The following is a 13,470-nucleotide window of genomic DNA, read 5'->3' on the forward strand; positions in this document are numbered from 1 at the left end:
AGAGAATAAAAGAGTCTCTCAAAATGGAAAGAGACCAATTCAGAGAAACATTGAAAGAAATGATAGCTAGAGTGAGTTCAGAATCTTCCCCTATCTAGTAACTATTTATAAGAATCAAGCTTTCTTGGAAAGGGTAACAGTGTTTTGTTTTATATTTCCTGGAAACGTCTACAAACAGTAAAGGATAATGAGGGAAACTATTAATTATAATTTTTCACACAAATAGAAAATACAGTTTTTTTGTTTCTATTTTTTTGTTTTTTTGTGGGTTTTTTTTGCAGTATGTGGGCCTCTCACTGTCGTGGCCTCTGCCGTGGCGGAGCACAGGCTCTGGACGCGCAGGCTCAGCGGCCATGGCTCAAGGGCCCAGCCACTCGGCGGCATGTGGGATCCTCCCAGACCGGGGCACGAACCCGTGTCCCCTGCATCGGCAGGCGGACTCTCAACCACTGTGCCACCAGGGAAGCCCGAAAATACAGTTTTAAAAGAAGCCAAAATGATGTTATTCAAATATTACCACTGCTTTTTTGTAAGAACAGTTTTTTTAATTAAAGTGTAGTTGATGTACAATATTATATGTTACAAGTGTACAATATAGTGGTCCACGATTTTTAAAGGTTATACTCCATTTATAGTTATTATAAAATATTGTCTATTCCCCATGTTGTGCAGTATATCCGGGTAGCTTATTTCATACGTAATAGTTTGGTACCTCTTAATCCCCTACCCCTATATTGTCCCTTCCCCCTTCCCTCTCCCCATTGGTAACCACTGGCTTGTTCTCTATATCTGTGAGTCTGCTTCTTTTTTGTTATATTCATTAGTTTGTTATATTTTTTAGATTCCACATGTGATATCATACAGTATTTGTCTTTCTCTGTCTGACTTATTTCACTTAGCATATTACCCTAGAAGTCCATCCATGTTGTTGCAAATGGGAAATTTTCATTCTTTTCCATGACTGAGTAGTATTCCATTGTGTATGTCTATGTGTGTGTATATATATATACATATACCACGTCTTCTTTATCCGTTCATCTGTTGATGGACACTTGGGTTGCTTCGATATCTGGGCAGTTGTAAATAATGCTGCTATAAACATTAGGGTGCATGCATCTTTTCGAATTAATGTTTTTGTTTTTCAGAAAATTACCTTTTTTTTTTTTTAACTTTTTATTTTCTATTGGAGTATAGCCGATTAACAATGTTGTGATACTTTCAGGTGCACAGCGTAGGGACTCAGCCATACATGTGCATGTATCCATTCTCCCCCAAACTCCCCTCCCAATTCTTTAGTTTTAAGAAAAAAATTGTTAAATAAAGCAGACTGTTTTCTTCAGTGTAATTTTTTAAAGGGTTTTTAAACCAGGAAATAACATTATTCTCAGTGGAGAAATATTTGTAAAAGATTAAATATCTCATTTCTCTACCTCTACACGATAGAGTTGTAAACATAGGCTCTTGTTAGTGAAGTTAGAAGGAAGAAAAGCAAGATGAGTATAAAAAAGGAAGTTCTACTAATATGTCTATTTTTAGATATTCAGAATCACATATCTTAAAGAACTGAACTGAATCCCTCTATAAAATTGAGACAAATAAGAAATTGTATGAAATCTATAAAAATCTTATTTTCATATTTCATTCTCATGTCCATCATTATCTCGTAGTAAAGAAATAATAAAATGGAAAGCCATACCATTTGTAATCTCAGTAGAAATTTCAGACAGTTGGAAATCACCTTTATGTGGACTCTAACTAAATTTATAGACTTAATTCATTCAAAAAATATTTATTGAACAATGTTTTCTTTTGCACTTTTAATCAGAAATACAAAATATAAACAGGATATGAATTTTCTGTTCCAGGGTGCTGGAAAGAATATATGAACAGGGCTTGGAACACCATAGGTAGTATACTTGGTTTTGCTAGCATATATGAGTTGGCAGCAGTGATTCTAAGACAGAGATCTGGAAGAGTAGGAACCAGAGATATATCTAAAATCCAGTTTGCAACTGTAGATAGTAAAGCAACAAATCCTATCTTCAAAAAATATGTGAAGGTTTTCCAATGAGTTGAGGTCACTTTTTCCAGTAAGTTGAGGTCACTCAGCATAAGACTTAGTGTTACTGTTATTCATTTTCTGAGCATTTTTAACATTGCTTTTGAGTTACATGTGTGATATTTAATTCCATTATTGAAAAGATAAAAATGTAATCAAAGTATATGATTAGACATTATTTGTTAATACAGTTACAGCTGAAGCCTTGCTTATTTCTTTGTATCAAAGCAGAATCAACAGAACCATGAAGAGGTAGTAAAATATGAAAAAAAATTACTGTGTGATGGAAACCAACACCTTATAGAAAGCCTGAGAGAAAAGTGCTTCAGGATAAAAGTAAGTGCTCTCCTGTTAATATTACAAATGATTATTTGTAATACCCTTCCAAAGGCCTAATGTGGAATGAATAGATAATGCTCAATATTTTTCTAAACTTTATAATCTAGTACAAGTATGTATATGTGTACATATATACGTGCATACACCACACACAGAAAACAGAGGAGTTTGTGATTTTCAGGCCTCACTGGAGAGGTGATGTTTGAGCAAATACCTGAAAAAGGTAAAGGATCAAGCCACACAGGTATACAGGGAACGAGCAGTATAAGCAGAGGGAACAGCAAGTAGAAAGCTTCTGAGACAGAAGCCTGCCTGCTGGGTTCCAGGAACATCAAGAAGGAGGATAGCCAGTTAGAAGTGAGGTCAGGAGTTAATGGGGAAGAAGCAGGCTGTGGGGCCTTAAGCGGACTTTGGGTTTTACTGTGAGTAAGATGGAGAATCCCTTGGACAATTTTGAATACAGAGAGACATGATCTGAGTTACATTTTAAAGGAATGTTATTGAAAATGAGTGGAAGCAGGAGGACCATTTGAAAGACTAATTTCAGTAATCCAGGCAAAGGTGATGGTGGCTTAGCCCAAAGAGGTAGCAGCAGAACTGGTGAGAAGTGTTCAGATTCTGAATACATATTGAGGGTAAAGCCAACAGGATTTACTCTCACCCCTATTAGAATGCAAAGTCCCTAAAAACTTTTTTGTGTTGGTTATGGCTATATCACTTAGAAAACTTCCTGACAGGAATCAGCATTCAGTATGTGTTTCTTAAAAGTACAAATGAATGACCATACAATGCTGCTCCATGCCATAATGTGATTCATTCTAAGACTAAAGGAAGAATCCCCCCTCCAACATCCCACATTACTGAACATCTATCTAGCTTTTCCTTAAATTATAAAAAAGAGAGCTCGTTCTTGTCAGAAGCCCCTTCTATAATTTAACACCCTGAACTAAACATGTTATTTATTACATGACTGTAGCAACTTGAACTTAATGTGTTCTTCCACCTGTACTCTGACCAAAGGGTCACTTGCCTGGCCTCTCGTCATTTGTGTTGATGGGCCTAGGCTCATTGAGTGGCTTCCACATGCAGGCACTGCACTTGGTGCTTTACCTCATGAGATGGGTTTTATTGTTCCATTTATAAACAGACAAACTGAGGCTCAGAGAGGAAGTTTAGTGGTTACCCAAGGTCACATAGGTAGTAAATTAGAATCAGGGTTTGAAACCAGGTCTGACAAAGTGAAACTTGGGCATAGAAGCATTTTTACAAATATAATTTTATTTCCTTTAAACTATAATGTCTATATTTTATAGATTGCATAGATAGAGATATTATTTAATATTTGATCCCCTAGGAAACTTTGTGGCAATTATTTTAGTCTTCATTTTGTAGTGGTGAAAATGACTCAGTGTTTCCCCAGTCAGCAAGTGGCAGAGCTAGAACCTGAACACAAACTCTGATAAAAGGTTAGAAAACTTGCATTCTAGGCAGATAATAGAAATATGTGAAGAGGCTCCACCAAGTTGACATATAACTAGTTTGATTCTTAGTCACGTATCTGCTCACTTACACTGCCTTCTGTACATAGAGGCCAGCATTCAGCCTTGAGCTACAATACGTACTAGATTGAATTCACTCACATTTCTTTTCAGACTTTGTAAATAAATGCTCCTTCAAATCATGGATGTTCAAAAGACCAAAAGAAAATGCAACAAAATGATAACAGTGGTTGCTTCTGGTTTTCTTTGTTATATTTGTTTAAATTCTTTTAAATTTCCACAATAATTTCTATAATCCAAAATCAACAATAAGAGTTCGCTTTTGTTTATAAACACAAAGGTCGAAATTTATTTTTCTCCTACAAAAAGTATTAAAGAATTAAGTTTTGTTGCAATTCTAGAGCTGAGACTATTTCTTGTTAAATTAGAATGAATTGGTAAATTGAATAAATTCTAATTTTCTTTAGGAGCTTCTTAAGAGATACTCAGAGATGGATAATCATTATGAGTGCTTAAATAGATTGTCTCTTGACTTGAAGAAGGAAATCGAAACACAAAAAGAGCTTTCAATTAGAGTGAAAGCAAACCTCTCACTTCCATGCCCACAAAGCAAGCAAATTCAAAAACTTCTCACTGCTAACCAAAGATGTTCCATGGAATTTCATAGAGTCATGAAGAAACTTCAGGTACCATCTTTTTTTAGTAATATCTTTGTAAATATCACTATAAATTTCCCTTACAAACTTTAGTGTTTAAGTCCTGCTTTGAGAGTTGACATATTTGTTATTTAGTGTATTTACTACTGAATCAAAGATTATGTGGGTCTAAGAACAGTGTGTGCAAGATCCTCAATGCACCTAGGACCTGTTTATTGAACAAAACCTGAGCTTTGCCTATGGGCTTAGACACTGTCCAGGTGTTCAGGAGACAAGTATGAATAACATCTCAGGGATCTCATAGTGAGTTAGGCAGACATATAAACAGGTAATAAGTGTAGCGATAGAAGTGCGTTTAGATTATATGACATACCAGACAAAAAGTTAAAGAAGATAAGACTGTAGTAGAAGACAGACTCAAACCATAAAGCTTGGAGTTCATTTTGTAAATGAGGCAGAGCCATTGGACAGTTATTTTAAGGTGGTGGCTGTAGCATGATCAGATTATCATTTTAGATACTTCACTGCAGACAAAGAAGAAATGAGTTTGTGGAGGATAAGCCTAGTGGCAGAGAGAAGAGATAAGAGACAGTTACAGTGGTCCAGATGAGCTATTATGAGCGACTCTACTGCTAGGGAAGGATTCATAGGAATGGAGAGGACAGACGAGATCAAAGAAACATTTGGCATCTTAACATAGTAGTTCGTGTGATTGGTGGTGGAGGTACAGGAGGGAAGTTTAGATTGAGTCCCAGGATTTGGGCTTAGCCAGGTGAGTGGAGAGTGGTACCATTAACTGAGATAGAGAGGGAAAAGAGATTAGGTGTTTAGTTTGAGATGTTTTGAGGTAGAGAGAGATACCTAAGACAGAACATCTAAGAAGGGAGACCAAGCAGGCATTTAGTCGAGAGTCTGAGGCCTGTCAGGAGAAAAGTCAGGACTAAAGATAAAGATTTGGGATTCATATAGGTGATAGATTGCACGGCATGTGTAAGGTCGCCCAGAAAACAGAGGAATAAGAGTTTGGGGATAAGTTCGGATAAGATCCAAACCCCAGAGAAGATAGTTCTCCAAGAGACAGTAGCAGAAAAGAGCAACTCGTGGGTTCAAGGTTAGGGAAGTCAAAGTGACAGAAAAGAGCCAGGCAACAGTGCTATTACTGAAGTCAGTGGAGGAGCGCAGGTCGAAGGTGACGTAGTCAAGAGTGGCAGGTGCCTCAGTCAGCTAGAATGTGGACTGAAGAGATCTCCCAAATTTGTCGATAGAAGAGCTCACTGGTGACATCTGTCAGAGCAGTTTTAGTTGAGTAATTAAGGAAAAGGCCAAATTGTAAGAGTTAAGGCATGGTGGATGTTAAGGAAGTAGGGAGCTGGTATCTGCCCTTCCTAGGTAAATTGCCCCTTACGCCCCGATATTCCTCCACAAACCCTGGCAATCAGATATGCAGAACTTATTGAGGAGATCCGTGAAGCATATGGCATTCAAATTATTGTCACCTTGGGCTTCCCTGGTGGCGCAGTGGTTGAGAGTCCACCTGCCGATGCAGGGGACGTGGGTTCGTGCCCTGGTCCGGGAGGATCCCACATGCCGCGGAGCGGCTGGGCCCGTGAGCCGTGGCCGCTGAGCCTGCGCGTCCGGAGCCTGTGCTCCGCGACGGGAGAGGCCCGCATACCGCACCAAAAAAAAAAAAAATTATTGTCACCTTAAAGCCAAACATCTAAATATGCTTGACAAGTAAATCTTGGGACATGTCATACCCATTTTGGTTACCCAATCAAGGTAGGCAGAAGATGTTGAAAATGAATCTCAGGCATCTAGCTGGGAACTGGGTGATTGATGACATAATTAACCAAAAGGGGGGTAAATAGGCAAAGGTGGGTTTCTAGGGAAAGGAATCAGGTGCATTTTATTTTTTTATTTTTTTTTTTTTCATTTTAAATCTATTGAATTTGAGGTAACTGTAGGACATCCATGAGGTATATCCAGAGGCAAGTCAGAAATATGGAACTAGATGGAGGCCTGGAAGTTATTCTCCCAAGTTGCTGAGAAGAGAAAATTGGGGATAGAGAGAGGCTCTTTCCTTCTCCCTCACTTACCAGAGGATATAGATAATAAGAGATGCCATCCTGCCTCATAGTCTCAGGGGTTTAAAACTTCATCTAAACGTGGTACAAGTTTCATTTCCCAATTTGTTTAATGTTTTTCTGCAAGTATGTGTTAAGCCATGTTACAAAGATAAAGGAAGAACAACATGAATCCATCAATAAGCTTGAAGTGGCTTTTATTGATGAAGTGGAAAAGCAAAATGAACTGCTGATTAAAATACAGCACCTTCAACAAGATTATGATGTACCGCCCAAAGAAGTAAGGGAGCTCAAATTGAGCCAGAGTATGGATCTGCATATTGAGGTACAATTTGTTTAAAATGGGTTTAATTAGATTTCAAGCCTTTTTATCAAGTAGAAAAGTACCTTTTCATATGTTTAGAGTCATTTTTATTTACCAAAAATTAAAAATCAGTTGCAGAATGATAGCTGGCCAGTTGTAAAGAGTGCCAAGTAATAGTCTAGCCTCCTTTCAGAACCCAAAAGATACAGAAAACAGATGTAATATCATCAAGTGGGAATTCATGGAACCCCAGAATAAGTTTCCGAATGCCTTCTAAAACTTCCTAGATCTGTGACTGGGAGTCAGAAACGTTTTTCTTACAACAATTCTGCATGAAGTGTCCTGCTCCCTCTCAGCAGTATGAGGCTGGCATTCAGTTCCCAAAACCATGTACAGCCTGTTTTATGCACAGAAAACTACATCCAGAAACGATTCATATTTTGTGATTATTAGTCACAGTTTTATAGTTTTGAGGGATTTTAATTCTACCATGCAGATTTGTAGACGTGCCTCCATTATCGGCTATACACCAAAATTTTATTATCAAATAACTAAAGTTTTAAGAATAAGAGTTCAGTAAGGTGTTTTCACCTTTTTATGATATTTAGATTAAAACTTTTATAATGTTCATGTGATTCAATGCTTATTTTTCTCAGGAAATTCTCAAGGATTTTTCAGAAAGTGATTGCCATAGCATAGAGACTGAATTTCAGCAAGTACTAAGTAATAGAAAAGAAATGACCCGGTTTTTGGAAGAGTGGTTGAATGCTCATTTTGATATAGAAAAGCTTAAAAATGGCATCCAGAAAGAAACTGATAGTATTTTTCAAGTGAATAACTTCTATAATAACAAAATAATTGTAAGTAGTAATTTTCTTGTGCTACCTCATTCTTTTTGTTGTTGTCTGCTTTAATTTTTATACCTCATTTGTAAAAAGGCTTAGAGCAACTTAATTTTAAGTATTTTCTTAAAATTTATTTATATAGGCTTTGTGAAAAAAATTGACTGTGTAAAACATCTGCCTCTAATGTCTTATGCATCCTTAGGATAATTAAATATATATTTATACTTGTAAAGAATATAACAAAATCTTGGTGTGTAGTAATCAGTTTGTTACACACAGATTTGGAATCTGTGGAATCCAGAATCCTCTTGCGATTCTCCTCTTTCTTTTCTCACTTCTCACTGCTTCTGTAGGAATTGAGCCTTTTCCCCAAGTAGGCTCAGGCAAGGTGAGACATGAGCCTATTTCAGGGCTACAGGCAGCAACTGTAGGAAAGCCCTGGACAAGCCTAGCCAGCTGCTTTATTAATAAGGCCTCACATGCTTTTTGTCTCAGTGGTGTCACTGTCACATGCCCTGATCCTTCAACTTTGATGTTCAAAAATGTGGTTTGTAATCATTGTTCCCAAGGTGATCAGTCCTCATAAGAACCAACATGGCTTACGACCAGTTTATTGATTTGTTTTACTTTACACTGCTCAGAATATTCATTCTACTTTCTGAAGTAATCCCTATCTCATATACCTAGTAAAATATGCAATAATCAGAAAATTGCTTGTTATTATATGCAATTGGAACAAAGGGACCTGGATTAATATTACAGCTTTTAATATTAGTTTTATATTCCTATGTTTGGGTAGTTATTTTCAGACAAAGACTTTAACTTCATCTGGAAACTAAAATCACATTGAAATATAGATAATGTTTAAAAAAAAAAATGTTTTCCTGTGGCTGGACTGTTCATCCATTTGTTGGATACCCCAAGCAAAATAGTAAATGAGCTGTTTAAAAAAAAAGTCCACAGTCAATGGAGAAAAGCATAAGTGATGTTTGGATAAGATAATTTCCATATAATTCCGAGTTGTTCTGTAATGTTGAGGGCCCAGCTGTGATTAGAAAGTAGGGATTCCTTCAACAAGGTCCTACTGTTTAGCACAGGGAACTATACTCAATATTTTGTAATAACCTATAAGGGAAAAGAATATGAAAAAAAAGATACATATGTATGTATAACTGAATCACTTTGCTGTACACCTGAAACTAACACAACTTTGTAAATCAATTATACTTCAATAAAAAGGAAAAGAAATGAAAATAGGGATTCCTGTTGTGGGGATCAGCATGGATATGTGGCTTCTTCCAGCACCCTGAAAGAAGGAACTGGTAAATTCTGTATGGTGAGAGGTCCATAGTCTAGAGCCATGGAGGGAGGGTCCAGGATGCCAGCAAGAGCACAGCTAATTTAGGATCCAAGTCTGACAGAATTGCCATAAAACCACAAAGAAATGTATAGGTAAAACCAATAAGGCATCCATGATGAGAGCAAAAAAGTACATCCCTTAGGAATTAGGAAGTAAAAAGATGATATGAGTAATTTCAGAGTTAGTTAGGCTTTGATGTAAAAGAAGACATTGGTTGATCATTATTCCCTGCACAGAAATACAAGGTTTTCAGATTAATTACCAAAAGTCAGTGAATGATTTTCCCTGGAACCACTGAGGTTTGGAATGAAAATAGTTTAAGTTTATTGGTTATGCTCTGCTATTCGATGTCAGTTAATGTTTATATACGACATGATATGTGTCATAACATACATAATAACTTTAACCTGCACAATTCTTCGGATTCTTCTTCATACATTAGTACTGATCTAATAAGGTAAGATTATCATCTTGCACATCAACACGAATGCTCTCCAGCCTTTATTCTTTTATTCTCATCACCAACATCCAACATCGTTTGAAATTTCAGGAACTGACGCAAACCACAAAGAATGTTCACATTCTTTTAAAGCGCTGTTCTGGAATATTCTGAATAATTTTGGCCTATGCCTTGTCCTAGAAATCTATTATTTTCATAGTGGATTTTTTTTTTTAATGTAATTCATCTTAGAGCTATAATGGTGTTTTTATTATCCAATAGGCTATAATGAATGAATCAACAGAATTCGAAGAAAGAAATGCCACCATAGCCAAAGAATGGGAACATGATCTGAAATCAATGAAAGAGAACAATGAAAAACTGTTTAAAAACTACCAAACTTTGAAGATCTCCCTGACCTCTGGTGCCCTTGTTAATCCTACTACACAAGACAATAAGAATCTTCATGTTACATCAACAACTACACAACAAGCCACAGAGGTATGTACTTTCTTATGTTTTTCAATTTGCAGCTTCATCAAAGACTTAAAAATGCATTTAACATCTTATATAACATTTATGTATAGCATGTCTTATATAACATTTCAGAGCAAAATTATAGCATTGAATGTGTTAAGGAATATGGACCATCTTTGTGCCCGTGTGATGGGCTTGTTTTTTAAATATAGTTCTATCATGGCTATCACTCAACTAATTATGAAGCTAGACATTATATAAGAACTTCCCTTTGGATTATAAAACAGAAGTAACTTATAGCTTAATTTGATTACTAGATATAGACACTTAAAGTATTATTACCATACAGTGTAAGTTTCCTAAATCATGTGACTTTCTATTAAAATATAATCTGTGTCTGTATGTACAGAATTAGTTTAGGGGGAAAGAGCAATTTAGTTTTCCTCTAATTATCATCAGTGTCTTTCATACTGGTTAATGTTATAATCAAGATCGAAATGGAAGAGGCCAAAAATATAACATTTCTTAAGCAGATTAACCTGTATCCAAGAATCAGTATGTTATTTGAATAATTCAGTTACTTTATTAACTACCCGTACGTGGGACTCTGTAAAGCGAACATGATATTTTATTTTGTTAGCACACAAAATGACTTAGTAGGGCACCCAAGAGTGTATATAACTTATACACTTTATATAACTTATAACTTATCATTTTTACCAAAATAAATACTTATAATAAAACATCAACCACTAGTTTAATCATTACCAGTGGAAACTAGAAGGTCACTAGTATACAATTGATTGATTTGCTGCACTACACTACCTGAGTCAGCTGGCAGATAAAATAGCAGAAATTTGAAACCCATCTACCAAAGCAGTAAGATAAAGAAGCAGAGGGAGATTACGTCTTTAGTGACCCAGGAAGTGCCCTATCAGATAAGAACTAATATGCCATTAGTTTGGTAATTATGCCAAATTAGAGTAGTTTGGTAATGATACAGGAATAGATAACTAGAGTAGTTTGGTAATGATGCAGAAATAGGTAAACAGAGCATTGGAACAGAACAGAGTTCAGCAGCATATTCAGATAAGTATGAGAATTTATATGATATGATATATATGATATATATATATATGATAATGGTAACAGTCAGCTCAGTGGGGAAAAGACGATTTACTTAATGTTTGATTCAGAGCAACCACCTAGCTATCTGGAAAAAAAATCTGGATTTCTACCCCACTCATGAAACAAAAATAAATTCTGAGTAGGTCAAAAAACACATTTTCCAGGAAAACCTGCGTATATATGTATGTGAATAAACTTATAAATATGAACAAATTCAGGTATTTAAATTCCAGTATTTTTGTACTTGGAAAAAACTGGAAATAACCTAAGTGTTCATTAGTGGATGATCTCCGTGAAACAGGATGTATGTATCCGTGAAAACAAATATGAGAGATCTATGTGTATTGATAATGGAAAGATCTGAAAAATCTATTATTAGATTTTTTTTTTAAATATACTATATATTTAGTAACTATATATTTATTTCCTACTGTGTGTATGACTGTTTTTATGAACTGAATATTCACTTACGCTTAGATACACATAGGAAACTTCTGGGAGGATACACCTGAAAGAGTTTAGTCATTGCTTCATTCAGGGTCAGCTAGGGCTCTGAGGTGGGGAAATTTACTCTTCATCAAATGCCTCTGAATTTTTCCATATGCTTGTATTTTTCAAGTTAAAAAGTAGGTAATAAAAATAAAGGAAAAGACATGTATTACTTCAAAGAGCTAATTATCAAATGTACTTTATTAATTTAGAGAAATTTAATTTAATTTAAAATGTGTTAATTTAAAATGTGAGTACCTATTTAATATACTTGGCACCATGCTAACTAGTAAATAAACGCTAAACCTTATAATATAAAATGTGGGCATTTTTTAATCCAAAAGACTTCAGCTTATAAATGAAAAGAAATACATGTGTAAATTGAGTGACATTGGCTTCTCTTCTTTTCTATCCTTTGTTAGTGAGATCTGTGAAAATTAATTCCTATATATGATTATTTTTGTCTTAAACTTATATACTATGACTCTGTCTATATGGCACACCTTAAGCATGTGTACTTTTTCTAATAGAAAACTCAAGAGCTGGAAACGTCACTCCATGAAGCTAAAGAAAGCGCTATGCGCGAGGAAGGCAAGATTATCAAGATGCAGAAAGAACTTGAGATGACTAATGACATAATAGCAAAACTTCAAGGGCAGGTTAATGAGTCAAATGATTGCCTTGAGAAAACAAAAGAAATGATCCAAATACTTCAGGTAATTTAACAAACTCATTTTATAAATAAAAGGGTTTGTTTGTTTGTTTGTTTTCTTTTACTGTGGAATTTGGCAGATAATCTAGGACTCAACTTTTACTTCAACTTCCTATTATCTATGAATATCTGAAGTTCAGTACTCAGACTTTTAAAAAGCAAGTGACAACTTAGAAATGAAATGCAGGAGTATATTTTCACTCAAGATAATGATTTTTATCTTCCTAGAAAAATTATTTTTAAGAGATATAAATATTATTCTTTAAAAATGTATATTTTTTTATTTTTCAAAGAAAGGCTTCCTATCTAAATATTTAACATTCTTTATTAGATAAGTGCATTTTAAAATTCTCTTTTCTTCTGCTTAATTCCTTGTTATTGAGTCCCAGCCTTTCCGGCTGACTCTGACCTACTTTCTTTATAAAGAGCAGTAGTATAAATCTTTTTGACCGTGAATGCCCTTACGCAGTTTGCACCCTCATTCATCATATCCTTACCACTCCCTTTTGTTTTAGCCCAGCCACTTCTCACACTTCTGCTACTTGAGTCCAGCCCTAATAAGTATTTGTGCTATTCCTGCTCCACTGTCTCTTCATTGCAGTTAAAATTAGGAATGAGTCAAGGATGTCTGTTCTTTCCATTATTTAACATTGTTCTAAAAATTCTGATTCATTCAGTGAGACATGAAACAGAGAGGCAAGAGAAAATCATCTCAGTTTTGTTTTTCAACAATTGTTGGTATAACTAAAAAGCAAGAAAATCAACTGTGAGGCTTTAGAATTTTTGATAGTAATTTTTTAACATTTCAAATAATTAAATGACCACATTTTTGTTCTTTCAACAAATATTTTTGGTTACCTGCTGTGTGTTGGTCATTGTTCTAGATGCCATGTAAACAGCAATGGGGGAAAAAACAATAGAAGTTTCTCCCTTCCTTCAAGGAGTTTATGTTCTTGTTCAGGAAGACAGAAAATAATGAAGTATATATGTGTGTCAAATGGTGAAAAGTGCAATGGAAAAAAATTAAGCCAGACAAGGGTACATGGATACTGAGTGAGAGTTGGGGTATAAGGGAAAGA

General features: G+C 35.4%; 1 protein-coding gene across 1 annotated transcript in view; it reads left to right on the forward strand.

Annotated features, from left to right (window-relative positions):
- The window catches only part of CENPE (centromere protein E), a 73,366-nt gene that overhangs the window by 46,690 nt on the left and 13,206 nt on the right, over positions 1-13,470 (forward strand). Inside the window, 7 exon segments of the mRNA XM_007462455.1 lie at positions 1-71; positions 2,291-2,395; positions 4,365-4,583; positions 6,765-6,962; positions 7,598-7,801; positions 9,868-10,086; positions 12,210-12,395. The exon segment at positions 1-71 is cut by the window's left edge and continues 11 nt beyond it. Of these exon segments, the coding sequence (XP_007462517.1) occupies positions 1-71; positions 2,291-2,395; positions 4,365-4,583; positions 6,765-6,962; positions 7,598-7,801; positions 9,868-10,086; positions 12,210-12,395 (1,202 nt within the window).

Source organism: Lipotes vexillifer, unplaced genomic scaffold (assembly GCF_000442215.2).
Source record: "Lipotes vexillifer unplaced genomic scaffold, Lipotes_vexillifer_v1.1 scaffold1824, whole genome shotgun sequence".
Lineage (NCBI taxonomy): Eukaryota > Metazoa > Chordata > Mammalia > Artiodactyla > Lipotidae > Lipotes > Lipotes vexillifer.